Source organism: Prionailurus bengalensis, chromosome C1 (assembly GCF_016509475.1).
Source record: "Prionailurus bengalensis isolate Pbe53 chromosome C1, Fcat_Pben_1.1_paternal_pri, whole genome shotgun sequence".
Classification (NCBI taxonomy): Eukaryota; Metazoa; Chordata; class Mammalia; order Carnivora; family Felidae; genus Prionailurus; species Prionailurus bengalensis.
Window position 1 is genome coordinate 6,735,434 of NC_057345.1, and position 27,956 is coordinate 6,763,389.

Below are 27,956 nucleotides of genomic sequence, written 5' to 3' on the forward strand. Positions count from 1 at the left end.
CGTCAGAAAACGCTGGAAAAGTGCACTGAGACGTATATTGTGTAATTAAACACAAATATCTACAACCAGCTAGAGGTTTCTTAGTTATGAAAGTAATTCCGCTCAAGCCAGTAACCCAGAAACTGGCACCAAGTGAATCTTCTCTAAATCCACCTGCCCGGGGTGACTTTGCCAGCTCAGTGTTAACAGTCTCCGATTCCCTACAAGCATACACATATTCTAGGGGGTTCTTAATTCAAACGTTGTTATTAGCGAAATCAATGTGCATGTCCCATTTTCTTGAACACTATCCTCCCTCCAGGCCAACGACACCCATGGACATGACCTACCCAAGCAGGGCTATCCTGTGATTTGTTCGCCCTCGTCCCTATGGGTGCATGCTCATGTTTCCATAAGCTAATTTTTTGTCCAGCGGAGTGGCTTAAAGAGCGGCAACTTAGGGCAAAACAGCTCTTCAAGACGGCCGGGCTGGGCCACGCGTTGGGAAGACCACACCGGCGGGAGAAACGACACGCAGTCTGTGGCCCCAGGCGCTAAGGTTGGCGGACTTCGCCAGAGGCGGCGTGCGCGGCGGGAAAGGAGGAAGGCGGGGCTGCCGGGCGCCGTGCCGCCTCCCCCCTCCCGCCGCTTGGGGGCGCGCGCAGGCTGGCGCCTCGGCTTCCGCCGGCGCCCCGCCCCCCGGGCTCGCCCCGAGCTCCGATTGGCTGCGCGGCGGGAGCGCGCCGAGTCAGGGGGCGGGCCCGCGCCGGCTACAAAGCGGCGAAGGTCACGGCGCGAGCAGGCGCGCGCCGCCGCCCCGCGTCCCGCCTGCGGCCCGCGGCCATCGGCCCCCCCCCCCAGCGGCCCACGGCCCGCCGCCCGCCGCCCGCAGCCCGCGCGGGGAGCCATGGAGGGAGTGAGCGCGCTTCTGGCCCGTTGCCCCACGGCCGGCCTGGCCGGCGGCCTGGGGGTCACGGCGTGCGCCGCGGCCGGCGTGCTGCTCTACCGGATCGCGCGGAGGTGAGTGCGCGCGGCCCACGCGGCCTCGACCCGCCGCCCGCCGCCCGCCCCGGCCGGCTCCGGGGCCGCACGGCGTCTCCCTGCCCGCGAGGCCGCGGCGTGGGGGTGGGGGCCCGGCCCGTCTGCCCCCGCGCGGAGACCCGTTCTGCACGCTTGCGTCCCCGGGGTGGGGGCCGGGTTTGGAATCTGGGGTCGGGAAGCGGCCGGGGTGGAGCGGTGGGCCCGGGGGATCCCAGGAATGCGGGGCGGACGACGACAGCCAGCGCGTGGGTTACAAACTTCCTCCCCCACGGAGACGCGTGCCTGCCGAGCCGCGCGATCTGCAGGGCCGCCCCACGCCCACCTCGGCGCCCGACACCCGCGGGAGATTCCAGCGGAGATCGGACTGCGCGGTTTTCCACCTTCAGCCCAGCTCCCTGCTCCTCGGGCGCGCTTTGGGGTGGCAGGGCACTAGCCGGCACTTTCTGGTCTGCATACGCGGTCTCAGGCGTTGTTCTGATTTCACGGGGGCCCGGTCAGAGTCACAACCCCTTGCCCTCTCTAGAGAAGGAAGCTGAGGGACAAAAGAGCTAAATTGCCACTAATTAGAAGAGCCACCGTGTGAACCGAAGCCTGGCCCTGGAGCCTGTATTCCTAACCCCTGGGCGATACTGCCCCCAAGAGCTGGAAAGCGTGATGATACTCTTAAATGGGCTGGGGCTGCTGCTGAGCTGAGCTGGTTCGATAGTTGCCCCAGCCCTTGGCAGGGCTCAGAGATCGTGCTGACCCCCATATTCAGAGCTGGCCTCTCTGATGGGGCCCCCAAGATCAGGGATTAAAAAGCTTAGTGGCCTCCTGCTTCGGCAGGGCCTCAGGAGCAGCCCAGCTGTTTCCCCATCTGATCCAGGCTCTCAGAGGACAGAGGGGAAAAGGTGGGGTTGTGCGAACGTTCTGGGGACAGAATGGGATCTGCAAGGGACCTGCAGAGCTCGGTTATGAGGTGAGAGAAGAGAAGGAACTTGCCTGCGGTCATGTAGCAAGCGGCTAGAGCTGGGATTTGAACCTGGGCAGTCTGGCTGTTCTTCCTTAATCACCGCTATGTACTGCTTCTCACCCAAGGGAGAGAGAAGTGAGGGTGACTGAGTCACAGGCTTCCTGGAGGAGGAAGGGTAGGAGGGACATCAGCTGCATCTGCAGGATGAGCCAGACTGGCAGGCCGAGGAGGGGGTGGCCTCCCAGGGGAAGATAGCTGGGATTGAAGGAGCTCCCAAGGGGGCCTCTGACACCCCACGTCTCCCAGTGTCCCAGTCGCTGCGCAGTTTCTGGAAGCACGGCCAGCGGGTTCAGAGTGGTCATTTTATGCAAGGGAGGGAGCTGAAGTGCAGAGGCGGGTGGCCATTTGCTCTGCTTCCCAGGGCATGTGGACAGCAGAGCAGAGGCCAGGGCCCGGTTTGTCTCCGGGACGCCGCTGCCTCCCAGTTTACGCTGGGATGGGGCGAGTTGCGCTAAGGATCAGGGCCTGGGCCAAGCTTCAGTTGTGTTCCGTGTGGCTGGATTTTGACTGGGTTTGCTCAGTGTCCCTCGAGCTGCTATGATTGTTCTCAGGGGTGCTGTCTCCCCGCCCGGGCTGGCAGCCACGGCTTTTTCCTCCCTGGGAGTCTGGAGACCTGGTGCAGTGCTGGCCAAGCTGGTTCCGAGGGGAGCCCCGAGGGTACCTGGAAGGCCTTTCACTCCAGCAGCACGACACCAGGGTGTCACCGTGTGGCATCGGGACCTCTTGGTTGGGCTGAGAAGGACCAGACCTTTCCCAGGATGCTCTGAGATTTTCAGAAAGCATTGGCTTTTGTCTGGGCGTCATAAATTGGCCACTGTCACGATTCACAGGCAAGACCAGGCTTGCAGAGACTGAGCCCTTCTCCCTCCGGCAGGGAAAACGCTGTGACTGGGGAGCGTTGGCTTTGGCCGCACCATGGGTTTTGAATGACCCTCGGGAGGTCATGTGAGAGTTGTTTCTGGAAAGTGACTTGGCCAGGTGGGTGTTTGTGGGCTCAGCAGTGGCAGAGATGACAGAGGGATATAGAGGGAAGACTGCCCCCCCCCCCCAAGCCTGGGGGAGAGGCCAGTTCCCTCCCCAAAGGACTGCAGCCCTCCCAACGCCGCAGTCTTTCCCAGATTATCATCAGTAACTCACTGCTGACGACCCGCGGAGGCACCTGCACACTGCTACCTCGAGAAACCCATTCTCCAGATGAGGAAACCAGGGCTTGGAGGAGTTGCGCTCCTGTCCTCCAGTGCCCGACTGTTAAACAGCAGATCCAAAGGGGCGCCTGGGTGGCTCAGTTGTTTAAGTGTCCGACTCAGCCCCACATCGAGCTCTGCGCTGATGGCCTTGAGCCTGCTTGGGATTCTCCGTCTCCCTCTCTCTTTGCCTCTCCCTCCCCACTTTCGCCCTCTCTCTCCCTCTCTCTCTCTTTCCCTCTCTCTCCAAGTAAATAAATCAACTTTTAAAAATATTAAAAAACAAACAACAACAAAAGGCAGCAGATCCACTCTAGCCTTTCAGCTCCTAACCAGGCCCCACACTCGCCAAGCACACGCGGGAGGCCAGCACTGTCAGCGTGGGGTGGGAGCCCGACTTACACTTCCGTGGGCTTGCTGGCCCTGCCTCCACGTGGTCATGATGGCTCCTGGGGCCTCCCCCACCCCAGACCCCCCACCTCTGGACTCTGGGGCTCAGCATTGTGTCCAGGGTCCATCTCGTGCCAGCTCCTGCCTGCTCAGGGCCTCAGGGGCCTCCCCTCCCGTGGTGTTTATTGCATTGTCCACTGGTGTTTGGAGACCGAAGAGAGCGGCCTCCTGGGTTAAGTAGCAGAGCCTCTTCCTGGCCTCCAGAGTCCCCATTTCCCGCCCGCCTCTGGCCACACTCATGGAACCGCACGCCGGCTGCGGGGCCCCGCTCCCTGGAACCCCGCCGGGTGTCCCCTCCCCCCCTGGGCCTAGTCCCGTCTGTTTGAATGCCGCCTGCTCACTTTGCCCTGCTGACCATTCTTTAGGATGATGGCAAATGCTCTGCTTGTCGGCCTTTCCTGTGACATCTGTCACCAGCTGCCCCGCGAAGTTGCTGTTCTTGTCCTCGTGTCCAGATCAGAAGTGGAGAGCTGTGCCTGTTTCTGGCTCTCAGACACCTAGCATGTGCTCCGCAATCACAGGTTGCGCCGAGGGGAAGGAGGGCAGTCGGCCGTCTCCAGGCCAGGTCTCCCCTGGGAGAGGTGGACCCAGGGGCTGTCTTGTGTCGCAGGACTGCCGTGGATCTCCCTGAGGTTTGCCTTTAGGCAGGGTGTGAGGCCTTGGAGGCCCCGGGCGACACCAAGTTGCCTTTTTTTTTTTTTTTTTTTAAGTTTATTTATTTTGAGAGAGAGCGAGCGTGAGTAGAGAAGAGGCAGAGAGAGGGGGAGAGAGAATCCCTCTGTGCTGACGGTGGAGCTCTAAGTCACAAACTGTGAGATTGTGACCTGAGCCCAGATCACGAGTCGGACACTTAACCACCTGAGCCACCCAGGCGCTCTGACACCAAGTAGCTTTTCGGCGCTGCTGGTGCCACAGCCCAGGAGACACCTGCTCGGTGGGCAGGGTCACGTATGTTGTCCATTCAAGGCACAGAGGAGCAGGTGAGGAGCCTCCTGGGGGTCCAGCAAGGATCCCCTCACCTGTGAGGCTGTCCTGGGCTGTCCTCTTGGGGCCCTTCGAGAGGCTAACCTCCTGGTTCCTGAGGGAACCATCCTGACTCTCCTAGAGACGGTCTTCCAGACCCCACCCAGCTGATGCACGGTGCCCAGAGTCAGAAGCTATATATATGCCAGGCCCCTCCTGGGAGGCTGGGTACTTCTCGCGGCCTGGTGGGAACATTGACACGACAGTCTTCCCCAGACTCGAAACCCCCTCGGATAGGGATTAAGCCCCATCCCTGTGTCTCCTCCCTGCGGCACCGTGCTGGGCTCACAGCAGGCGCCCGGGACCTAAAGCTGCCTCCCTCCGATGGCGGGCTCCCTCCTACAGCAGACACCCCTGCCCCCATCTGTAGGAGATGGCAGGATGCCCGGGCATGAGCTTTGTTTTAACTAAATGCGCGTCGGGGCTGATGGGGCAATACCGCGGTCGGGGTGGGGTGTGTTTGGGACCTGCGGAGGGGTGGGTCCAGAGCATGTAGCTGCCCCTTTCCCCTCCCAAGGGGCCCACCCTGCTCCTGGCCGCTTGGGGTCTCCTCTGGCTCCAGCAGAGCCCGGGAGCTCAGCACGCCGGCGGCAGAAGCTGGGTGAACCCTTCCAGATCCTCCTGGCCGCCCACCTGCTGGGGCCCAACCTTCCCCCCAAGGCCGCCTGGCCAGGGACCGGCTCAGTCTTGCCTGTGTCACAGGGACGTGCCGTCTTGTTACCTCAGAACTCCTCCCCGGCTCAGAGTGGTGCGTCCGAGAACCTCCCTGGACTGGGGGTCGGTGGCTGGGGGAGAAGCGGTTTGGAGATTTTATGAAGGGACTTGGGGGGACCTCCTGAGCAAGAGCAGGACCAGCGCTAAGCTGGCTCAGAACAGACCCCACCCTCCCGTGTCAGGCCTGGTACAGGTAGAGGTGGAGGTGGGCGCAGCCCAGGTCGGGTCTCACGCGCGGAGCCCGAGGAGAGGCGTCGCCGGTGGGGGAGCCGACTCGGGCCCGGCGTCCGAGCGCTCGCTGGCCCGTCCGCCGCTCCAGGCCCCGGACCCTTTCAGGGCTGGCTGCGCAGGAACTGTGGGGGAGGACTCGGTGGCCCGTGGACCCCCACCTCCCCACCCTCCTCGCCACCCTGGGCAGGGATTACCACGGGCTAAGAGTGACAAGCTAGAGCCACTGGCCCCCGGGACCAGAGCTAATCCCCTGCCTCCCCTTCCTGCCACCCGCTTCCAGGCCAGGCTCGTTTCCTGAGCGACAGGGCTAGAGGTTCAGAGTGGAAATGATGGCTTCCTGGGGCAGGAGGGGCTCCGGGGGCTCCCTGGGCCCAGAGCCACAGGTCCTGACGGCCTGCATGGGCTCCTGGGGCCTGTGTCTTTATGTCCTGCCCAGCTCTCTCTTTATTCTCAGACCTCCAGCTCCTCTGCTTGGCTTCTCTCCAGAGGCTGAGTGTGTCTTGGAGGGATGTCGAGGAGGCCCGTGGTGAGAATGGAGGGAGCCGGGGGTCAGGTGAGAGGTTTCTCACCCTGCATCGTCACTCACTGGGACGTGCCCCCCCCCCCCCCCCCCCCCGCGCGCTATGACAAAGAGGCCTGTAAAGCAGGTGCGGATCACAAAGAGAAAGCCAGAGTGCCAGCATCCAGGCAGAGCGGGTCTCCCCGCCTCTCACCTTGCCTGGCGCCGCCTTCCACTGCTCTTAGCGTGGAGCCCAGGGACGCCGTCAGCTTGCCTTGTGCCAAGCAGCTGCCGGGCTCAGCACTTTCCTAAACTCCCTGGTTTACCCTCTCAGCAGCCTCCCTTCGGGGCAAGGCTTATCGTTATCTCCATTGGCCAGATAAAGAAGTGGACGGTCCGGGAGGCAGATGCCTTTCCGCAGAAGGCCACACCACAAAACCGTGACCGCAGTGCCACACTGCCCGCTGCTGCCGTGGCCAGGCTTTGCTCTGGCCTCTTGCTGTTGACAAGATGCGGCGGTCCCTGGTCCCTCATGAGGGCTTTGGCCTGAGCAGGGGCAGGGAGTATGCCGCTGTGGTTGCTGGGGGTGATCCAGGGTGCCCTCTGTGGACCCTGGGGCTCCTCCTTGCGGCGCCTGGATGCATATCCTCCTCTCCCCCCTCCCCTTCTCACCATAACTACCACTTACTGGGCATTTAGACTGGCATTACTTCCGATCCTTGACACGCTCTTGTGCCCGGTTGGCAGGTGGTTAAGACTGAGGCCCGGACAACCCTCATAACCTGCCCGCGCTCCGTGGGGGGTGATGGAGGGGCACGGCCAGGAGGCAGCTGTGGTGTCAGGAGCTTCCTTTGAGGCCCCCGACAGGCCCGGGGACAGGAGGGTGACAGAGCTTGCCCTTTGCCTCGCACAGCACCTTTACGTGTCTCGTGTCAGCGGATGGTTGTAACACACGGACGCACAGGTTCCGTGACCGCTCGCGTTTTGCAGGGGCAGGCCAGGCTGGGAGAGGAGGAGCCTCCTGGGGCTCACATCTAGAGGCTGGCAGAGCCAGGACTCCTGGGGTCGTGCAGCACGTGTGCTGCGGCTGCCCGGTACGTTGGGGGCCCAGGCAGCGCCCCAGATCTGGAGGTGGCCTCTGGGGGACGACAAGGGGGATTAGGAGTCATGAGGCCGGGACCCCAGGGCTCAAGCAATTGCCACCCATCGCCTGCATTGTTGCTAGATCCCTGGGACTGGAGGCGTTTGTTGGGCAGTTGCTGTACTCCCCCCTTCCCTCCCCCTCCCCCCACCCTGCAGCCAGTGAGGTGGGTGGAGGGGCCCAGAGCCCAGATCCCCCAGTGTCTGGGCCGGGATTATCCTACAGCCCCCACCTGTCACCACACGTGTGGCCAACGAGGGCCACTGTGGATTGCCTGCCCTATCCCTCCAGCAGAGAGGGTTGGCTCCAGTCTGAGCAGCTGTCCCTAGTCCCCGCCCCTCAGCCTCCTTGACCTTACCCTCTTGGGGTTTTTTTTTTCATCTTTGGAGCACAGGAGGCTCCTGCCATCTGCAGACTCCCTGAGGAGCACTGTTTGCACAGCCCAGGGACGGGCTCAGGAGGTCTGCGGGCCTTGGGTGGGAGGGCGGTCCTCGAGCCTGGTCACTCTCGGCTCTGTGGCCTGGCAGGTTCTGGTCCGCGTTGCCCCCATGCCTGAGCCCCAGGATACCAGGGGCTGGTGCCACGGTATCTGGTGCGTCTTCAGCTGTCCCCCGGCGCTGGGAGGGAGGAGGCCAGGCTTCGCCTGGAGGCCTGAGGAGACGCTGTCCCCGCCTCGGCCTCCTTGCAGGTCCTGCAGCCCAGCCCCTCGCCTCGTCGCTTCTCCCGGCTGCGGCGTCTTCAGCTCCGGGTCCCCCGTCCCACTTCCCCATGCTTTCTCTGGTCCCCACAGCACGGGTGGCGGCGCCCTCCCGGCTGACCCCACCGTGTCCCCGTCCACAGGATGAAGCCGACGCACAGCATCGTCAACTGCTGGTTCTGCAACCAGGACACGGTGGTGCCGTACGGGAACCGCAACTGCTGGGACTGTCCGCACTGCGAGCAGTACAACGGCTTCCAGGAGGTACGGCCGGGCGGGGCCGGCGGGGCCGGCGGGGCCGGGGGCCCGGGCAGCTTGTCCAGTGTCCCTGCCACGAAAAGCAGCGGATCGGGGTTCGGACCGAGGTGTTTCCGGCTCTGAGGCCCCATCCACCGCTTTGCCTTAGACCGGGGGTCGGCAGGCTTTCTGCAGAGGCCGGACCGTGTTTTCGGTTTTGCGGGCTGTCCTTGCAGCGGCCCGTCCTTGCAGCGGCCCTGCTCTGCCAGGTGGTGCAGGCCTGAAAACTCGATTCACAAACACAGGCGGCCGGCCCACGGCAGGATTCCGAGGGAGGGGGCAGGCCGCACTCGCGGCGTCTTGCCTGTCGGGCTCCCCGTGAAGCTGCTTTAAAAGAAAGTCTTCTGCCGCTGCTTGTAAAGAAAGGGGGTGTTTGGGATCCGCCGCCACTTCCCCCGGGGTGTTGCCGGACGGGGCATCCGTGGCGGCTCTCCTGAGTCTCCCTCCCCGCTGCTGACTCGGGTCCCCTCCCACCCCCAGAACGGCGACTACAACAAGCCGATCCCCGCCCAGTACCTGGAGCACCTGAACCACGTGGTGAGCAGCGTGCCGGGGCCCCGCCCCCCCGCGCAGCCGCAGCAGTGGGTGAGCAGCCAGGTGCTGCTGTGCCGCAGGTGCAGCCACCACCAGACCACCAAGATCAAGCAGCTGGCCGCCTTCGCACCGCGAGACGAGGTGAGGTGGGCGCGAGGCGGGGCCCCGGCCCCCTCCCCCTCCCCCTCCCCCTCCCCCTCCCCCTCCCCCTCCCGCGCCGGCCCCACGTTCCGGGTGTGTTATTTCTTCCGTCCCCGTTGGAACACACTTCTCGCCCTCCCTCCGTCTCGCGGTTGCTGCTGCCCCGGGGCTCCAAGCCCAGGACGTCGTCTTAGAAACCCCAGTGCCTGCCAGAGGGGCGTGTCCCGGGGCAGGGGGAGGTCGGGTCCTTGGGTGCCCCACGCGGGCCCTCTTGGACCAGTCCTGTCCGCGTCCCTGAGTCCATCTTGTCCACTGGCCGGGCAGGCAGTTTGCCCTGCAGTTCCGGGGAGAGGAAGATAGGGGAGCAGCCTGGTGTTAAGAGTTCGCCCCCCACCAGGCCTCGCCCGCCCCAGGGGTTCCCTGACCGCGGGAGAAGAGCCCGGCTGAGGCCCAGAGACTGTGGCTTTCCCATGATCCCGCCGGGAGGGGAGGAGGCAGGGGTGACCGGGAACCTGCATAAAGAAGGGAAGGCGTGTGCAGTTTGGCAAGCAGAGAAGCTTTTGTGGCACATTCAGTCCCAGCCAGAGATCGGACTGATAACTCTCCTGGCCACTGCAGACTGAGATGTTCGGCTCCCCTGGCAACAGGGAAGGAGAGGTGTGTTGCTGCCTCTCTGGGAGAAGGGGGTGTGGGACTCGAATCTTCTGAAATATTCCTGGAGCCCAAAGAACCCTTCAGCTCCCACTGAAGCCCTTGGTTCCCTGGTGTTTTCTGGACCCTTGGTCTTAAGCACACGGGCACACCTCTGCCTCCATCTAAGTAGCGTCCACCCAGAGCTGGCTTCTCCCTGGGCTCACCTGCCCTGCTGGAGCTCTTGGGACCCAGGAGCGGAACCTGAAGCAAGGACCGCATCCCGAGCTCCTGGCCTCCAGGTGCATCCTGTGCGGCAACAGGACTCGGCTAGAGTGGCTCCTGTCACCTCTGGGCCCCTGCTGTGTGTCGGCTTCTGGGCCGGGCCCCACCCCCCGTGGCCAACATCGCCGCAGGCAGGAGGAGGCCATCGGGCCTGCTGGGCACGGAGGAAGCGGGTTGTGAGTGGGCACGACTCATTCGTGGTCACCGCCCTTGTAAGTGAACCCAGATCTGACCTGCTCGACACGAGCGGCCCCCCCCAGGACCCTGGGCCTCTGTCGTCCCCCCCCCGCAGGGCAGGTATGACGAGGAGATCGAGGTGTATCGGCACCACCTGGAGCAGATGTACAAGCTGTGCCGGCCCTGCCAGGCGGCCGTCGAGTACTACATCAAGCACCAGAACCGCCAGCTGCGTGCCCTGCTGCTCAGCCACCAGTTCAAGCGCCGGGAAGCCGACCAGACCCACACGCAGGTTGGAGCAGGGCACCCCACGGGGCGTCTGGGGAGTCACGGCCCTTGGTTTTGTGCGGGAAACCCCTGCTGGGGGGCTGAGCCCCCCCGAGACTGTAGGCAGCTCTTCAGAGCCGAGACCCTTTGCCTGGAGGCAGTAGCCTTCCCCCGGGACCCCTTTCCCAGCTGTTCACAGGCCCCTTCGTGCCACTGGCCTGAGCAGGTATCCCAAGAAGAGTGGGTCGGTGTTGTAATACGCACATATGTGTTTTCAAAATTTTTTAGTGTTTGTTTATGTTTGAGAGAGAGACAGACAGAGCACGAGCGGGGGAGGGGCAGAGAGAGAGGGAGACACAGAATCCGAATGAGGCTCCGGTCTCCGAGCTGTCAGCACAGGGCCCGAGGCGGGGCTCGGACCCACAGACACGAGATCATGACTGAGCCAGAGTTAGAAGCTTAACCAACTGGGCCACCCAGATGCCCCAATATATGTGTATTTGTGCGCTTGGGCCAGGGGTTGTGAGGGTCCTCCCGGACCCGGGCACTTCTCCGACACAGGCATGCGCTCCCCCCAGCACCCTTCGTGGTGGATACCCCCTGAGGCCCTGTGACTCCCGTCTACAGCTGTGGAAGCCAGACTCGGGAGTTCGCGAACTTGCAGAGGGCTGGGCGCCAAGATTTGAACCCAAGACTACCTGGCCAAAAACTTTTTAATTATCACTATACTTGGTTAATGGAATGTTCTGGTTTAAAAAACCTGAGGTAGTATGCTTCAGATTCTGTGTCTCCCTCGCTCTCTGCCCCTCCCCCACTCGTGCTCTGTCTCTCAAAAATAAATAAAACGTTAAAAAAATTTCAAAAAGCCTGAGGTAGTAGCAAGTGGATTTAGAAGTAAAAACCATCCCCTGCCAGAGACGTTCCTGCCCAGATGTGCTCTGTGTCCAACTGGCATGTGGTTTCCAGTCTGAGCGCCAGGTCCCTGACCGCGAGGCCACACCACCGGCCCGCGCGGCCGGTTTTGCACAGCAGGACGCTGACCTTCAGCTTCCCCCCTCACCGCTGTGTCCCTAGACCAAACAGCTCGTTTTTTGTGTTTTTTTGACTGGGTTTTTTTAACTTCAGTTTGGCCGGAGTCCTCTTCTCTGTTTATTGCAATTCCACTCAAAATCACGATAGGAATTTCTGATGAGAACCTGATGAAATGCTTAAAAAACTTATTTGAAAGAAACCCGATCACCCTACCACCAAAAGGGTTCCTCTGAAGAACGTGACAGAGCAGTCCCCTGCCGGCCGGGGTGACTTCCCTAGCGGGTGAAGGCCAAGAAAGGAGGCAGATGAGTGGAACCCAGCAGGAAACCTAGAGACCAAGCTGGGATTACGTAAGGGTTTAAGGCGTGAGGAAGGCGCCGCCTCTGACCATCAGGAACCAGGTGGACTCTTCGGCGGGCGCTTGGGGGCGCTGGCCGGCCAGGCCCTCGTGCAGAGTGGGCACCGGGAATGGCTGTCGGTGGCTCCGGCCACCCCTCCGACCGGTCTTTCTCCCTCAGAGCTTCTCCGCGGCGAAGGCCCCGGTCCAGGTCATTGTGCTCCGCGCCCTCGCCTTCCTGGCCTGCACCTTCCTGCTGACCATCGCGTTCTGCGGCACCAGCAACCCCTTCGCCCCAGAGGCCACCCTGCCCCCGGCCCTGCCGCCTGGTGGCAACGGCTCGGCCACACCTGACAACGGCACTGTCCCCGGGGTCGACGGCTGGCAGCAGCTGCTGGGTCTGCTGCCCGAACACGCGGCAGAGAAGCTGCGGGAGGCCTGGGCCTTCGGGCAGAGCCACCAGATGGGCGTCGTGGCCCTGGGCCTGCTCACCTGCCTGCTGGCCATGCTGCTGGCCGGCCGCATCAGGTGCGTGTGGGGCCGCGCAGGGCCGGGACTCGGTGGGAGGAAACGCGCTCGGGTTGAAGCCGAGAGGCTCTGCTGGGCACACGGCCACACGCTAGGCTCCGCGGTGTGGCCGGAGCCAGACACGGTCTCTCTTCCCCGGCAGCTGGGAGTCTGAGGGGCGAGAGGAAGACAAGTGGCCTGCCTGAGAGGGAGCGGTGGCACCCAGAGCCAGCCTGCCCCTCACCGCCGTGCGCTTGGGCCTCGTGGCGTGCTTTCGTCCCCCTCGGGCGGTGACAGTCACCTGCCTCTGCGGTCGTCGGGGGTCCGGGTGGGGCCCTTGTGCCCCCTGTGCGGTTGCAGACCCTGTAATGAGCGGCTTCCGTGTTGGCTCAGTGGCTCTGAGGGAGGTTCGGTTGTATAGACTGGGAGGAACTGAGCTGCTCAGCTGTGCAGCGTGGAGGTGTTGGAAGTGGGAGTCCGAGGCTCCCCGCTCTCCTCTTGGCCCTGGACTCTGTCCTCTGAGCCGGGTTGGTGGGGGGGGAGTGGACACAGGAGGGAGGGGGGGTTCTTGTCCTGCTGCTGGGGGCCCTCACCGCCGCCCCCACTCTGCCCCGCAGGCTCCGCAGGATCGACGCCTTCTCTACCTGCCTGTGGGCCCTGCTGCTGGGGCTGCACCTGGCGGAGCAGTACCTACAGGCCGCCTCGCCCGGCTGGCTGGAGACGCTCAAGTTCAGCACCACATCCCTGTGCTGCCTGGTGGGCTTCACGGCAGCCGTGGCCACAAGGAAGGCGACAGGCACGCGGAGGTTCCGGCCCCGAAGGTCAGAGAAGCAGCAGTGACTGCGGGGGGGAGGACAGACGGACGGACGGGCCCAGAGCAGGGCCCCTGTGACTTGCGTCTTTGTCACCTGCCTCACTCTTGCCCCCGCCCAGCCTAGAGCCACCCCCCCCCCCCCCCCCCGTGCTTTCCAGCACCAGCAAGCCACCCTCCCCGCCCACTCCCCAAGTGCCCTAGAGCCACCCACCACTGCCGCACCTCTCTGGCCAAAGAGCCCATCGCTGCCCCCAGACTGGGACACGGGTGGCCCACGCGACCTGCCTCTGACCGGGGGCCTTGGCTGGCAGTGCAAAGAGGCCACACCCGGTCCTGAGCGGGCGGTGGGGGTCAGGTCCCTGCTGCCTGCTGCTCCTCTCACTTTGCCCCATCTCAGGGGCTGGTGACAGTGGCTGCGGGCTGGGCCCTTGCCGTGTGGCCTGACTACTCGGGCTGCTGGGCATGGGCGGGTGCTGTTGAGCAGGGGCCAGAGCAGAGCCCCCCACCCTGTCTCCACGTCACTTCCCCGGTCTGTCCTTTCGGTCCTGCCCATTGTCCAGCCAGCCCTCACGGAGCCGGGGACCCAAGAGGACACAGGGCTCGCTGCCGCCGCCCCTCCACCCCCCCAGGATTCATAGCTCAATTCCTCCTCCAAGACCTTCCTGAGACCCATTGTCCCTCAGCCTCCTGCCCTGGGAACAGAGAACACAGTTCTTGGGTCCAGACTGGCCACGGGTGTGTGGGGCGAGGCTCTCCTCACAGTGGGCCGCAGAGAGGCCCACTGGCCCTGTGGCCAGCAAGCGTCTTAGCAGCCAGGCCGTGGGGGTTTCGCCCAGCTGGGGTTCTGAGCAGTCTTACTCGTCTGTGATTTGGGCACTGCTGGGGGCCAGACGGAACCAGGGCACGCATGCGCTGCTCCCTCTTCCGAGATGCACCTGGCTCTCCCCTGAAAAGGCAGGACTGCAGGGGCTGGGGTGAGGCCTCCTGAGCCAAGGCTGCCCTCGCTGGCTGGCGGTGGAGACCCGAGTGCCCTTGCCCTGCTCCCCCACTGCACACCTGGTACGTCCCGTCTCCTCCGCTCGCCCCCGCATGATGCCTGGGGAAAGTTCTCGCTCCCTATGGGCAGCACAGGGCAGGGGCCCAAGAGCGACACACATGGCAGCAGGTCATTTGTCACCTTGTCCCTCTCTGGCCTGTCACCACCCTCCTGACCTCTGGAGCCCCTCGTGGAGGGTGCCAGGCCTCCTGCCTTGTGCTTCCCTGTGAGGCACTTTCCTTTCTGTGGGTCAGGCGGGAGGGTAGGGACAGTGCTGACCCAGAGTCACCGCTCCAGGGGAACAGGGCTGCTACTCAGTAGCTGTGTGGTCCCGGCCAGGCCCCTGCTCTTCCCAGTCTCCGGTTACCATCTGTGAAATGGAAGGTGGGCCTCTCTCCAGGGTCTTTGAATGCTGACCTTGATGTGGATACGTGCGGAGGAAGCACTTAGCCCGGGGCACTGTCTCTGAGTGTCCGCCCCCCCCCCCCCCCCCCACCTGCGCTGGCAGCAGGCGGCCCAAGGCTGTCTCCATCCAGGCATTCTGCCCTCTGCTGACCCCACATTGGGCCCCAGATCCCTCCAGGGCCGGGGTGCCCTGCCACTCGTCACTCTGACTATAAGTCTCCCTCCAGGAGTGACCCCGTGCTCTCCCCTTTACAACACATCAGAGCCCGGGGAGGACAGAGGCAGATTCCATGCGTGTGAGGGTCACACCCGGCAAGGGGCCACCAGCTAACAGCCCGACGGGCCCCTCATGGGGCCTGAGCCCCACCGTCATGGTCCTCGTGTTCCTGGGGCCCTAAGAAGCCAGCCCACACCACTCACGCCCAGCCTGGCATCCGGATGGGTCTGGAGCGGCCCCCTTAGCCGTGTGGCCTCAGTCAGGGCCCTGCCTGGCTGGGCTCTGCTTGTTCTCTGTAGAGGGCGAGGCGCTAGGTGACTGGCAGACCCTGCTGGGCTGGGGCGGTGGGGGGGACTGCTCGTCCGCCTGTCCCTTCTCCCCCAGTCAGCCTGCCTGAGGGGGGGAGAGGAGGCGGCAGGTACCGGGCAGAGATCTGCTGGTCTGATGGCAGAGCCGCCCTCTTGTGTGGATCCCCCGTTCTCAAGGAAACTGATGGCGTGATGCTAATTACTGCTTTTCTTGGCGTTGAGTAGAAGCGGGACATCTGTGTGTATGTGTGTATTTAAGTTAAATTATTTATAATAACCATAACCGGCTCTCGTGCTGGCCAGGAGCCCCTGCCGAGCAGATGTCTCTCCTGCCCTCTCCGGGGACGGAAAGACGCCCTCGTGAGCCGAGCCTCGTAGGAGGGAGGCTTCCTGCGCTTTTTAGAGTTTTGTGTGACTTTTTAAAAATTACGTGTCTGTCCTTTAAAGTTCATGACCTGGAGCATATTCCCAGCGCCTTCTGATGTTACTGGCAACAGCTGAGGAAGTGCAGGCATCACTGGGATCATGGCTTATTAACTGGAAGTGTGTTGCCCCTACCGAGGACCTCTGTCCCCTCCACTGGGGACGACTGTCAGACCGCCTGGGGTCGGGGTGACCGTCTCCAAGACGCGAGGGAGGCCCCCCCTGGCTGTCCTCTCCCTCGGCGTCCGGGGTCCCCGCCACGGGCTGAGCCACCGCCTCGACGCACCTGCCCGGGAGGAGCCCGTGTGTCTTCTGTCCGTGACTGTTGCGCAGTGTCTTGCCCTCTGGTCGTGTAGTAGAACCGTGGACGATTGGCCGGTGACGCTTGCTGTAACCGTAACTCCTGGCCGTAGATGTCTTGTTTTTCATGCTGTATTTTCAATAAATGCCTCCGGGACTCTGCTTTTACCGGCGGCCGTCAGGTACCATGTCTTTTTTGTTTTTTCTTTCACGTTCCTTCAGAGGTTTCTGTGCCGGGGGCAGGGGACGCGGGGGTACAGGCATGCCCACGGGGGGTCAGATTTGGGTGCTGGCGCCGTGGGCATCGGGCGGCTCCGGGCCTGGCTGCCCTCACGTGCCCTGCTGGGTCGTCTTTTCCTCCGTCTCAATAAACTGCTACGTAAAATGTAGTTCTCTCTCTCCTTCTGCTCCCGTCTCGCACTGGGATTGGGTCGAAAAAGACCAGACAGCCCCCTCAGTGTCAGATGGGACACGGTACAGCCTCCTGACCTGTCCCGGAACCCATCTATCCCAGTGGACGTAGATTCGGACTCAGGGCTGAGTGCCTCTCTGAGACAGGGTGCTGGCTGCAGGGTGGTCGGGGTGGGGGAGGGAGGAGGGGGCCTTGCCAGAGGAAGCTTCGATACTTGTGAGCTCTCCGAAGCCTGGCAGAGATTGGGCTCTTTTGCGGGAGGTTCCCAGGGACCGTCTGCCACAGAGCCACGATGGGAGCTCGCTTGGCACTTTATGAGGATCTGCTGGTTGACTGATGTCACTGCGTGTCACGGCAAGAGGGGTCAGACCAAAGAACTGTCTCCTGCTCGGTGCCAACATTCTTAGTGGGATCAGAGATTGGGAACAGCACCTGTGCCAGATGGATGAGAGACTGAGCTTTAAGCACTGGGGTGGCGGCCCCAGGTGTGAGCAGGATCTGGGAAAAGCAGGGAAGAGCCGGAAAGACGCTGGAAGCCTCTCCCGGGCACAGCTGACCACTTCTGGACCCCGCAGCCCACCTTGGAGCCTCTCCCCTCACTCGCTGGTTGCCGGGGGTGGGTGGTGGGGGCGGATGCAGGAAGCCCAGCGCAGGGTCCTACCGCCTGCCCGACGGGCACTGGCGAGCCCTGCCTCCGTTGCATCCTCTGGGAGGTGCAGGCCCCGGCAGGGGACGGCTTCACACGTGATCAGAGCAAGTTGGCCAACGGTCCCAGGGCATCTTCAGTGAGTTCAGTGTCCCTTCCTCCCCCAGCTAATCCCCAAGGTGGTGGCGCCATTCTGCCATACGGTGTCACTGCTCTACAAATGATGACACAAAATCCTGTTCTCTGTTAAGAGGCAGACTCTATCCCAGCTGATGTGGGGGTGGGGAGGGAGGTGTCAGACAGGCTTGGGCAGGACAAAGTCAGCACGTGGAGTGCGGGCACGTCCAGCCTGGGGTTGTCCAGACCCTTCTGGTGATTGGCTTGATGAGTTCCTGCCTCGGTTTCCCCATGTCCCCCAAATGCAGGGCCCCGCCCTTGGTTCTGACATCCAGGTGGTCTCCTGGTGCTCCCGGAAGGCATGAAAAGGTCCCGTGATTCTCTAGGAGGGCAGCAGCAGACCCCACACTTGCCTCGTAGTAAGGGGTGTTTAAGGGGGTGGGGCTGAGAAGTAGCGAGCGAGTCAGTGGAGTGGAGTGTGGCTAACAGCGCCCTGAGAGTGTGGTCGTGATGGGCACAGGGCGGGTCCCTTAGGCCCCCGGCTCTGCTGCAGGGCCTGAGCCAGCCTGCCCCTCCATCGGCACATTGTCCATGGCCCCAATTGTCCCTTGGCACTGAGGTAAGGCTGGACCTCCCCCAGCTCCGTCCAGACGGCGGACTAATGTATTAACTGCCTCCGTCCCCCCCCCCTTCCCCCCATAATCGGTTGCCTTAATCAGAAGCATGGTTGACATTCTGGCTTTTGGGGCCACCGGGTCCCATCGTGTGATCTGTCCCATTCTCGAGTTAAAGAGACACTGTCACCTTCCGTCTTTTGGGCAGCCTTGCGATCGTTGACGGGTCTTCTCTAAGCTGGAGTTAGGCTTGCATCCCGCAAGAGCTCTTCCCCGGGGAGTCCCCAGCCTGGCCGCCCCAGACCAGAGAGCAGCAGTGGGGTTCCCAGAGGCCGGCCCCGGGGAGCAGGGGGCGCCTTGAGCTCAGCCGTCCTGTCAGGAGGCTCTGGGCACAGAGCCCAGAGTGGCGAGGGGGAGCCCGAGGTTTGGCCTTTTACTGAGCGCCTGGCACGGGGGTCGGGCGTTCTTGCTTCAAGGCGAAGGGTCGGCATGAGGTTGGCAAGGGCGACAGTGTCACTTTAATCCCGAGACTCGTAGTGGAGCTAGTTTGCTGTGAGGCTGAGTGGGACCCGAGGGGGCATGCCGGGAGGGGTGGGTCACGCTGGCACCTCCCAGCCACCCGCTCCTAATGGCGTGACTGTGGTCGAGCCGCTCCTCCGCTTCAACTAACGCACGCCTCCCTGGGACCCCGACTCCGGCCCCACCTGGCACCAGGGGAGAGGGGCCGGGACCTGTGTGGAGGCCGCCTCCAGGGCCTCCCGGGGCTGACCCTCCTCTTCTCTCCCGCGCCCGACGGGCTCCCGCAGGTGTTTCCCGAGAGACTCGGCCGGCCTTTTCCCCACGAGCCCCGGCCTGGCCGTGCCCTGCCCGAGCGCCACCGGCCCTTCGCCGTCTCTGTTCATCCCCACGCCGCCCGGCTTCCTGCCGCTCGCCAGCCAGCAGCTGTTCCGCTCGCCTCGACGGGCCTCGCCCTCCTCGCTGCCGGGCCGCCTCAGCCGGGCCCTCTCGCTGGGGACCATACCCTCCCTGACTCGGGCAGGTAAGAGGCGCTCCAGCGTGGGCAGGCGGGGGACACGGGGGCGCCCGCCGGGCACGGGGTGGGCTGGGGGCGGGAGGTGGTTAGAGCTCCTGCTGTAGAGACGGGCAGAGCTGGGGTCAAACCCCAGTGCATCCGCTCAGTGGCTGCCTCCGGTCAAGGGTCTTCACCGCCGTGAGCCTCAGGTGCCCTCAAAGAAAACGAGGACAGTGGTAGAGTAGAACCTGCCCCGGGGGTGTCTGGGGCAAGCGAGGTGACGCGTGTAAGGTTCCTGGAAGGGCAGCGGGCACCCGCTCGACGTCCACGCACGTTGGGGGCTGTCTCTTCCCACCATTCCCGCTGTTATTGTTGCTGCCGTTGTTCTGAGACCCCGGGGGCTGGAAGATTTGCCCCTAGCCTTTTGGTGTGACCCAGGGGGCCGGGGGTGGCTCGGGTCCGCCGCATTTATCGAGCGCTGGCTGCACGTGGGCTCTGGTGTGGCTGAGACCCACCTGGTCCCTGTGTCAAGACCCTCTGTCTCCTCCTTCACCTTCTCTGGTGGAATCTTCCTGGGAAGTCCGTTGCAAATCAAATCCAGTTTTTCTTTCCTCATCGCCCTCAGCTCTTTGGGAAGCCACCTGGCCAGACTGGGCTTTGCCTCTTCCTCCGGGTGGGTCCTGGGGCCTGGCTCCCGGGGTAGCAGCTTTGGGGGTGGGAAGCCGCCGTGAGGAAGTATCCCAGCCTCCAAGAATATGGGCGGCATCTGGGTTAGAGCAGGGTTGGTAGGGGCGCCTGGGTGGCTCAGTCAGTTGAGCGTCCGACTTCCGCTCAGGTCGTGATCTCCCACGGTTCGTGGGTTCGAGCCCCGCGTCGTGCTCTCTGCTCACAACTCGGAGCCCGGAGCCTGCTTCGGATTCTGTGTCTCCCTGTCTCTCTGCCTCACCCCGGCTCGCACTCTGTCTCTCTCTCTCAAAAGTAAACATCGAAAAACAAAACAACGGGCTCGGTGACCTGCGGTCAGGGTCCCCTTTGAGCCCCTCGGCAGCTCGGCCAGGTTGGGGGCTCCAGCTCCAGTCAGGTGCCCCTCTGAGCTCCCGTTTCTTACCCCCGTGACTTGCCCAGGGTCCCCCTGCAGCTTGGAGCTGAGCTTTGTGCCTGAGCTCAGGTTCCTGGCCCTGTCACGTGCTGGTCAGCGGCCTCCCGCATAGGGGGTGGGTCGTACCTCGGGAGGAACGGCTCAGATGGTGGGTGGGATCCAAGGTGGGATTGCCCTGAGTCCACATGCCTGGACTCCAGATAGTTCTGTGTAACCAGACACGAGCTGACTCCTCCTCTGGGAATGGTCATCCAGCAGAGTTCCTGACCCCCTGCCTGTGGCCCTGCTGCTGGTGGGACCTCTGTGGGCTCTTTGTGAACAGCATCTAGGGGTGTGGGGGCGACTGTGGAACTCCCTGGGTGTGGGAACCTGGGAGGCCCAGCAGCTGAGCCCTTCCCCCGGAGTGTTCTCTGGAACTCTCCATCAGGCCTTCAGGTGGGGATGGGGCTAAAGGGGCCCAAGGTGGGGACAGGGGCCCAAGCTCCCAGGACTCTGTGGGACTAGCTGGGTTCAGATCCTGCCAGAGCCCTCTGAGGGCCCTCTTGGGGAGAGAGGTGCCAAAGGCAGAGGACAGCAGTCTCGTTTTGCTCTTCATGTAAAGAATTTTTTTTAATATTTACTTATTTTGAGAGCCAGCATGAGCAGGGGAGAGGCTGAGAGAGAGGGAGAGGGAGGTTCCAAGCAGGCTCCACACTGTCAGCACAGAGAGCCTGACACAGGGCTCGAACTCATGAACCTCGAGATCATGACTTGAGCTGAAATCAAGAGTCAGACGCTTAACCGACTGAGCCACCCAGGCGCCCCTTGGTTTTTGCTCTTTGAAAAAAGGAGGGGCGCCTGGGTGGCTCAGTTGGTTGAGCATCCAACTTCGGCCCAGGTCAGGATCTCACGGTTCGTGAGTTTGAGCCCCGCGTCGGGCTCTGTGCTGACGTCTCGGAGCCTGGAGCCTGCTTCGGATTCTGTGTCTCTTTCTCTCCCTGACCCTCCCCCGTTCACGCTCTGTCTTTGTCTGTCTCAAAAATAAATAAACATTTAAAAAAAAAAAAAGAAAGAACTGGGGCACCTGGCTGGCTCAGTCAGTAGAGCATGTGACTCTTGATCTCCGTGTCGTGAGTTCAAGCCGCACGCTGAATGTGGAGCCTACTTTAAAAAAAAAAAAAAAAAGACCAGTTAATGTCCACAGGGTGCGAAGCAGGGACCGGGACCTCCGAGAGGCACCTTCCTGCTCCTCATGTTCCCTGTAGAGCAAACGCAGGGTTGAGAAACTGAGGCGTACCCCCACCGCCCCTCCCTCTGGAGAAAAGCCCAGCAGCTGCCAGTCTGACGGGGGCAAAATGAGGGGGCTCAGCCTTGCCCAGCTGTAAGCCAGGCTTGGTGATAATACACACGTCATGGGGTGGTTGTGAGCACCTGATGTGGCAGCCAAGTGCCAGGAGCCAACAGCTGGCAGCAGCCAAGCAGGCCCCCAGCCCGTGACCCTGGGAGGGTCTAATACAGACGCCTGTGCCTCCAGGCTGAGGTAGGCATGATATCAGGGAAGCTTCTAGAACAAAGCCCTCAGCAGACACGACTGCTGGCGTTAGTATGGGATGAGAACACCCTTAACAGCAACGACCAGAGGCTTAGCTCCTCCAAGGTGGCTAAAGGCCATTTTGCTTGTACCCCGAGTTCACAGTAGGATGGCTTTCCTCGTTTCCCTGAGCAGAGACGTCTTTCTCTGTCCCCAGTGGCTCTTGAGTAGAATGTGGAGAGGGGAGATGCCTGGGGCGTCAGGAGCAGCCCTGCCCTGGGCCCGACACTCCTGGGAGGACTCTCCATGCTCGCCCACCAGGACAGCAGAGCTGAGGAGCTTCCCTTTCAGACCCCTTGGGAGGGGTGGGTGGCATCCCAGCCACCATGGAGGACCCACGGTCTCCCTGTTACCCTGTGAGGTGTGAGGCAAGGGGACTCGGGAGCAGCCCTGCCCCAGGGGCCGCAGGGCGATTCTGTGGACACGGGCTGGTCTTGGAACGTTCAGTGGTCGGAGGGACCCCAGGGTCTCCACTGCCGGGGGGCATTAACGAAGAGTTTCTGCAGCTCCTTGGCTCAGGTAACCGGGAGGCACTGGTGGTCTGGGGCTCAGGCACTGGGCCAGGTTCTGCTTCCCTGTGTCTCTCTTTCTCGCCCTACTCGCCCCTGCACCTCCCTGATGCAGGCTCATCCCTGCGCCCCTGCAGCTCACACCCAGCAAAGAGACTGCTCTCCTAGCATCCATACAACCAGTCCTGGAAAGGACGCTGTGCTTGGGCCACGTGACCACCCTTACCCAGACACACGGGCTGGCCTGAATCTGCGTCCCTGGGCCTTATGGGGGAAGGGGCGGGGGGAAGGGGCGGGCAGCGTGCTGTGACCAAGGGACCCTCAGAGCCCCGAGGGTGGTGGAACAGCAGTTGCTCGTGATGGCACACGGTGGTCGCTGGATCTTTCCACACTCCGCTCTCGGCTAAGCGCTGGGGGAACACAGGGTACGTGGGGTGTAGTCTCTGCCCTTGGGGTGCACGTGACTGAGGAAGAGCAGCGTGTTCAGTGTTCCCCGAGGGGCAGCGCAGGCCGGCAGGCACAGGGTAGTGGAGGGGCAAGACCCCAGAAAGAGCAGGCTACGGGGGGAGAGGGTGGGTGTCGGTTTCTTTATCCCTGAAATGAGAGCAGGCCAACCGGATCTCCAACAGTAGTTCAGGGAGTCTGTTGAGTGCTCGTGTTTTCGAGAAAGTTCGGCCTGAGTGACGAAGGCTGGATGTCAGCAGAACGGGGGCTGGAGAATGGAGAGGGTGGGTGGCTGTCATTACCACGGGCCTGACCCGTCCCCCTTCTGTTTCCTCTCCAGACTCAGGGTATCTGTTCAGTGGGAGCCGCCCACCGTCTCAGGTGTCTCGATCTGGAGAGGTTCCTGTTCCAGGTAAGGAGGACAGGGAAGTGTGGGCCAGGGTTTCCAGAGCATCCTGTAGGATGGGACGGCAGCCTGGTTAAACATGAGCTTTGGGGTCCCACGGGGTTCTGTGTTCGAGTCTCAGTCCTGCGCCTCCCAGCTCTGCAGCCCTGGCCAAGTGACCAACAGCCCTGTGCCTCAGTTTCCTCTAGTTTCCTCTTCTGTGAAACGGGCGTGGTGGTTTCTAGGATTAGCTGTAATGCTGTCACCCTTATCAGTGATGACTGACGGAGACCACACTCGGGATTAGCTGAGTTAGCTGACCGAAATTAAGTCAGTGCCCTCGGGGGCGGGGGGACGCGGCTAAGGGTCTGAGATCCTCTCCCTTCCCTCAGCTCCTGGCGGGCTCCCCTCTGTCCCCAAGTTTTGGCACAGCCTCATCTTTCCTCTCCGGTTAACAGAGGAAAAGCACCAGGAACCACGCAGCCGTATCAGGGATAACGGTGCCCGTAGCAAACATTCAGCCTTGTTTTCATTCCTACCGTAAGCCGTCGTCTCTGCCGTCCTCCCGCCCTCCAGATTACTTCTCTCTCCTGTCGGGATGCTGTGCCTCGTCCCCACTCCCTTCCCCGGCGCCCTCCGTGGCCGGCTCCGTGGCCTCCAGCTCTGGCTCTCTGCGCCACCGCAGGCCCCTCATCAGCCCGGCCCGGCTCAACCTGAAGGGGCAGAAGCTGCTGCTGTTCCCGTCGCCCCCCGGGGAGGGCCCCAACACCCCCAGCAGCTCAGACGAACACTCGCCCCACAACGGCAGCCTCTTCCCCATCGAGCTGCCGCACGTCCCACAGAGATCGCCGGCGCAGGACACGAAGCTCACTGTGGGTACGAGCCCCCCCCCCCCCCCCCGCCCCCCGCCCACCCTCCCAGGAGGTGGGAGAGCCCAGCGGGGCCTTGACGGCGCCTGTGGTCGTGTGCGGCGCTGGGACGGCCCTGCAGGCGGCCACACGGGGCCTGCCCTTGCTCTTACCGAGCGTGTGCAGCCACTCTTCCCAAGCTCCAGACGCTCCCGGCCTGGCTTCTGGTGACCTTGAACGCTCCAGGACATGGCCTTCCGTTGGCTGATTTTATTTTCTTCTTTTGCAATTGACCTTGAGAGTCCTTTGTTCCTTGGGATGGGTCAAAAGCACGTGATACCGTGCTGGGCTGCATCTGTCTGGTCACGGATGTTTTTGTTGTGCTCAAGTGATGCTCTGTAAAGCATCTTTAAATTTTTTTTTTTTTTTTTTTAATTTTTTTTTTCAACGTTTATTTATTTTGGGGACAGAGAGAGACAGAGCATGAACGGGGGAGGGGCAGAGAGAGAGGGAGACACAGAATCGGAAACAGGCTCCAGGCTCCGAGCCATCAGCCCAGAGCCTGACGCGGGGCTCGAACTCCCGGACCGCGAGATCGTGACCTGGCTGAAGTCGGACGCTTAACCGACTGCGCCACCCAGGCGCCCCGCATCTTTAAATTTTTAAAATTAGGCTTCAGCGTTTAAAATTTTGAACTTTCACGTTAACATGTGGATTTCCTGTGTCTCTTACAATGTCGGAAGGCCCGGCCACAGTGGGTCTGAACACTGGCCAGACAGGTGGAAGGATGGGTTGAGATCCCAGTCCCAGCCTCTGCCACCCCGTGCCCCGCCCTGTGCCCCCAGAAGCCTCCTTGTGGCCGCCGTCCGCCTGTTGGCGACCGAGTTTGCTGCTGTGCATCTATAACCAGCTCCCTTCACGGCAGCCACGTGGCCGGGATATGAACGAGGACCTGGCCTCCCCTTGCCCGGGGTAGGGCAGGTGGGCTGGGACGGGCACGGCTGGCCCCATCTGAGCACTGTCCTGGGATTGGAAGTAGAGCCGGCCCACGTCTCTGCCTGGGGGTGAGCCGTGAGCACCCGCTGAGACACCTCTTCTCTCTGCAGACATGAGGTCGATGCCAGAAAGAGGCAGTGCCTGCAGCAGCCGCTCCATCAAGAAGGAGGATGATTCCTCTCAGTCCTCCACCTGCGTGGTGGACACCACCACCCAGGGGTGCGTGGAGGAGGCCGCCGCCTGGAAAGGTCTGTGCTCCGATTGGGAGGGGGGCGGGGGAGGGGCGGAGGGGCTGTGGGTCCGCAGCCACGGTCACCTGGTCCGTCTGGGACCCTGAGAGAGAAGGCGCTCCAGGGCCCTCGAGTGACAGAGGGCAACTAGATAACCCACCGAGCGCCTTCTAGGTCCATCTACCGCCCGGCGTACAACGTGGCCACCCTGGGATCAGGCCCCATCAGCAGAAGGTCACAGGGAGCTGTTTACGTTTAAGACAAAATTTTTTTTAATTTTTTTTTTAATGTTTTTGTTTAGTTTTGAGACAGAGACAGAGCATGAGACAGAGGAGGGGCAGAGAGAGAGGGAGACACAGAATCCGAAGCAGGCTCCAGGCTCCGAGCTGTCAGCTCAGAGCCCGACGCAGGGCTCAGACTCATGGACTGTGAGATCGTGACCTGAGCCGAAGTCAGATGCTTAACTGACTGAGCCACCCAGGCGGCCCCCAAAAAATTTTTTTAATTTTTTTTTTTTTTTTTTGAGAGACTCAGGGCAGGGGAGGGGCAGAGAGAGAGAGAGACACAGACTCCGAAGCAGGCTCCAGGCTCCGAGCTGGCAGCACAGGGCCTGACGCGGGGCTCGAACTCACAAGCTGTGAGATCATGACCTGAGCCGAAGTCGGACGCTTAACGGACTGAGCCACCCGGGTGCCCTGGGAGCTGTTTACATTTACCAGAGTTAACATTGCGTAACAGTAGAGACCTAGGTCCTCGGCTCTTCCAGCCACGTTTCCAAGTCCCCATTGCCCTGTGTGGGCAGTGGCTCCTCTGCGCCAGCACAGATACGGGGGGAAGACGCTGGCCAGAGAGCCTGGCGCACCGCGGGGCTAGTGCGGGGGCTGCAGGCACAGTATGAGCTCAAATCCTGGTTCCAGGTAAGGCACCAGGCACGCTGTGAGCACCCAGAGGCCAGCGCAACTGCCAGTGGCCCCAGGGGACACGCGTGTGGAGAAGATGGATGGACAGTCACGAGGGGAGTCTTTCTGCAAAGATGGTTCCCTGTCTCTGGAGCCGACAGGAAATGGCTGCTGTCCCCAGAGCACAGACCTGGGGCGGGAACCCCGGTCCGGAAACCTGGGCGGGGTACTGCTCCTCTAAAGTGTCTCTTTTCCGTCTGTAAAGTGGGGGTCATGCCCCCAGGCCCCCTCATGGGGGACGAGTACAGCACACCCGGTCCTCGCCTGGTAGCACGGGCTCAGGAGACGAGGTGCCTTCCGGGAGGCAGGACTGGGCCCACTGACCCTAGATTCAGGGGTCTTTCTGGGCAGGGAGGCTCCTGGGAGCAGGGCCTCAGGCCCCACAGCTGCATTTCCGGTGGGCTGGGCCGGTGGGCTGCTGCACGGGGACCTTTTAACCGGGTCTCTTCGCTCCCTCTCTCAAAGGTCGTGTTGGGCCCTCCCTGCTCCGGGGCCTCCTGGCCGTGAGCTTGGCTGCCAACGTTCTCTTCACTTCGGCCTACCTGTACCAGGTCCTGCGCTGACCCGCGGTCCGTGGCCCCCAGCGCCCGGAGGGGCCTGGAGACGCCCAGGTGCACGCTGCTTTCACCACTGCCGGCCTCAGAGCCCCCCTGAGGGGCTCCGCCATCCTCGCCAGGGCCTTTGACCTCGCTGGGCCGGTCCCGCCTTCGGGACCCCTGCACCTCACCTGGCCGACCGCAGGGCTGAGCGTGTCCGTGGGGTCACTCTCCTCCCTGCCCGTCTCCCTGGCCGAGATCAGTTGTGTTTGGTGCTGACCCTGATCCCGAAGCCAGGGATCCCCGAGGGGCCGTGGGGCCCTGCGGTCCCCTCCCTGCCACCCGGCCCGCCCGGCGGGAGTGCCACTACTGTAGCTACAGCGGGAGCTGGCTGCCTCTGGACCCTGTGCTGCGGGGCTGTGCCCGCATCTCGTACTGTATCTCCCCATCCCTCTGCGGCTGCCTCGGCTTCCCTGGCGGGGGGTGGGGGAGGGTGGAGGGACGGCCCCTGCGTCATTCGCTCTCGACCCTGCCCGGTGAAGAACAGACCCCTTGGGCAGGCCCCCTTGAGGATGGGCATCAGCTGCCCGTGTCTCCCCCCGTACTACCAGCCCCCTGGCTCTCCTGGGTGGGCAGGCTGGTACTTGGGGTCCCCGGGCCAGGGCCCTTCAGAGTTCCAGTGTAAGCACCCTGCTGCCCCCGGGCAGCGGCCCGTTACCCCGAGAACACTACCCAGGGCCCACCCTGCCCCGCTTCCAGGCCTGCGCTTCTGGGCCCCTCCCTCGCACACCGCCCACAGGGGCCTTGCTCAAGCCCCCGGCCTGCACTGCAGGACGGGCCCCGCCAGCCTGCAAGTCTCCAGTGAGACCACTCCCTGCCCTGCCACTGCTCCTACAGCCCGGCCCCCTCCCCTCCCCACCCGTGCCGGGGTCCTGTCCTGCCCCCGAGAGGAGGAAGGAGGGCCCTTGGCCTGGCCCAGGGAGCCCCCCCACTGCTGTGAGGAGGGAGTGTGTGTGTGCGTGTGGCCGTCCGAGCCCCGCAGCCCCTGCCCCCCGGGGCCTCGCACACAGGTACCGGCAGCCTGTGTCTCACACAGGCACGTGCACCCGGGGAGGAATTGGCAGCCTTGGTGACTCCTGAGACTTGGCGGCCGGGGGCGGGTGGTGGTGGTGAGGGCAAGAGGAAGGGTCTTTATCATTCAGGGATAAAGTTTAATTTTATTTTTCTACACATTTTTGCCAGGTAAGGCATTTTGCTGGTAAGCAGGATGCCCCCAGTTCTCCCTGCCAGGGAGGTTTCGTTTTTTTAAGCCTTGGGTGCTTTTTTAGTGATTTTTTTTTACCATGTGGGGAAGGAGTCGCTCTGACTTTCCCTCGCTCCTCTTCCCCCCACTCCTGTCCTGAGAGCTGTTTCCCGCCCTGCCCCCCACCCCGGGACGTGGGGGGTGGGGGGGGGGCAGGGGCCGCACCAGGACCCTGCGTCCAGCTGCCAGAGATGATTCCAACTCGAAGATGGTGCTTCTTGGCCCCCATTTGTATAGTGGGCACGTGTGTCCAAGTTTTTAAATTTTCTTTTTTGCCTAACAAAGCCAAACTCCATTCCCCAGTACCCTTCCTCTGTGGCTCTGAGGAAGCCCCAAGAGTGCCCTCTCCTCTCCTCGGCCCCTCCCGCCGGGGACCACCGGTCCCCACACCCCGCAGGGGCCGGGGAGAGGCCAAGTGGGGAGGGGGGCTTACTTATGTTTTCTTTCAAACAAAAAACACAACCTTATTTTTCTTTACAAAAGCAAAAAAAAAAAAGCAAAAAAAAAAGGAAACCAAAAAAGATACGAACCTTTGAACTATACCTTAGTCCGTCTCGTCTGTTCTGTTCACTGGGCGGCTCAGGCCTGGGGGAAG

General features: G+C 62.5%; 1 protein-coding gene across 2 annotated transcripts; it reads left to right on the forward strand.

Annotated features, from left to right (window-relative positions):
- Nucleotides 1–758: 758 nt before the first annotated feature.
- On the forward strand, nt 759–27,823 carry TMEM201 (transmembrane protein 201). 2 transcript variants are annotated; one of them, XM_043573729.1, is made up of 11 exons: nt 759–999; nt 8,115–8,235; nt 8,749–8,943; nt 10,151–10,327; nt 11,853–12,199; nt 12,796–12,999; nt 18,277–18,509; nt 22,445–22,516; nt 23,066–23,365; nt 24,444–24,581; nt 25,988–27,823. In XM_043573729.1, exons 1-11 carry the CDS (start codon nt 887–889, stop codon nt 26,083–26,085), a joined length of 1,998 nt encoding a protein of 665 aa, XP_043429664.1. In that variant the 5' UTR covers nt 759–886; the 3' UTR covers nt 26,086–27,823. The 2 variants fall into 2 exon arrangements, with proteins under 2 accessions (XP_043429664.1, XP_043429665.1); XM_043573730.1 differs by lacking the exon at nt 25,988–27,823 and adding an exon at nt 25,481–25,963 and having other exon boundaries at nt 760–999.
- The last annotated feature ends 133 nt before the right edge of the window (nt 27,824–27,956 follow it).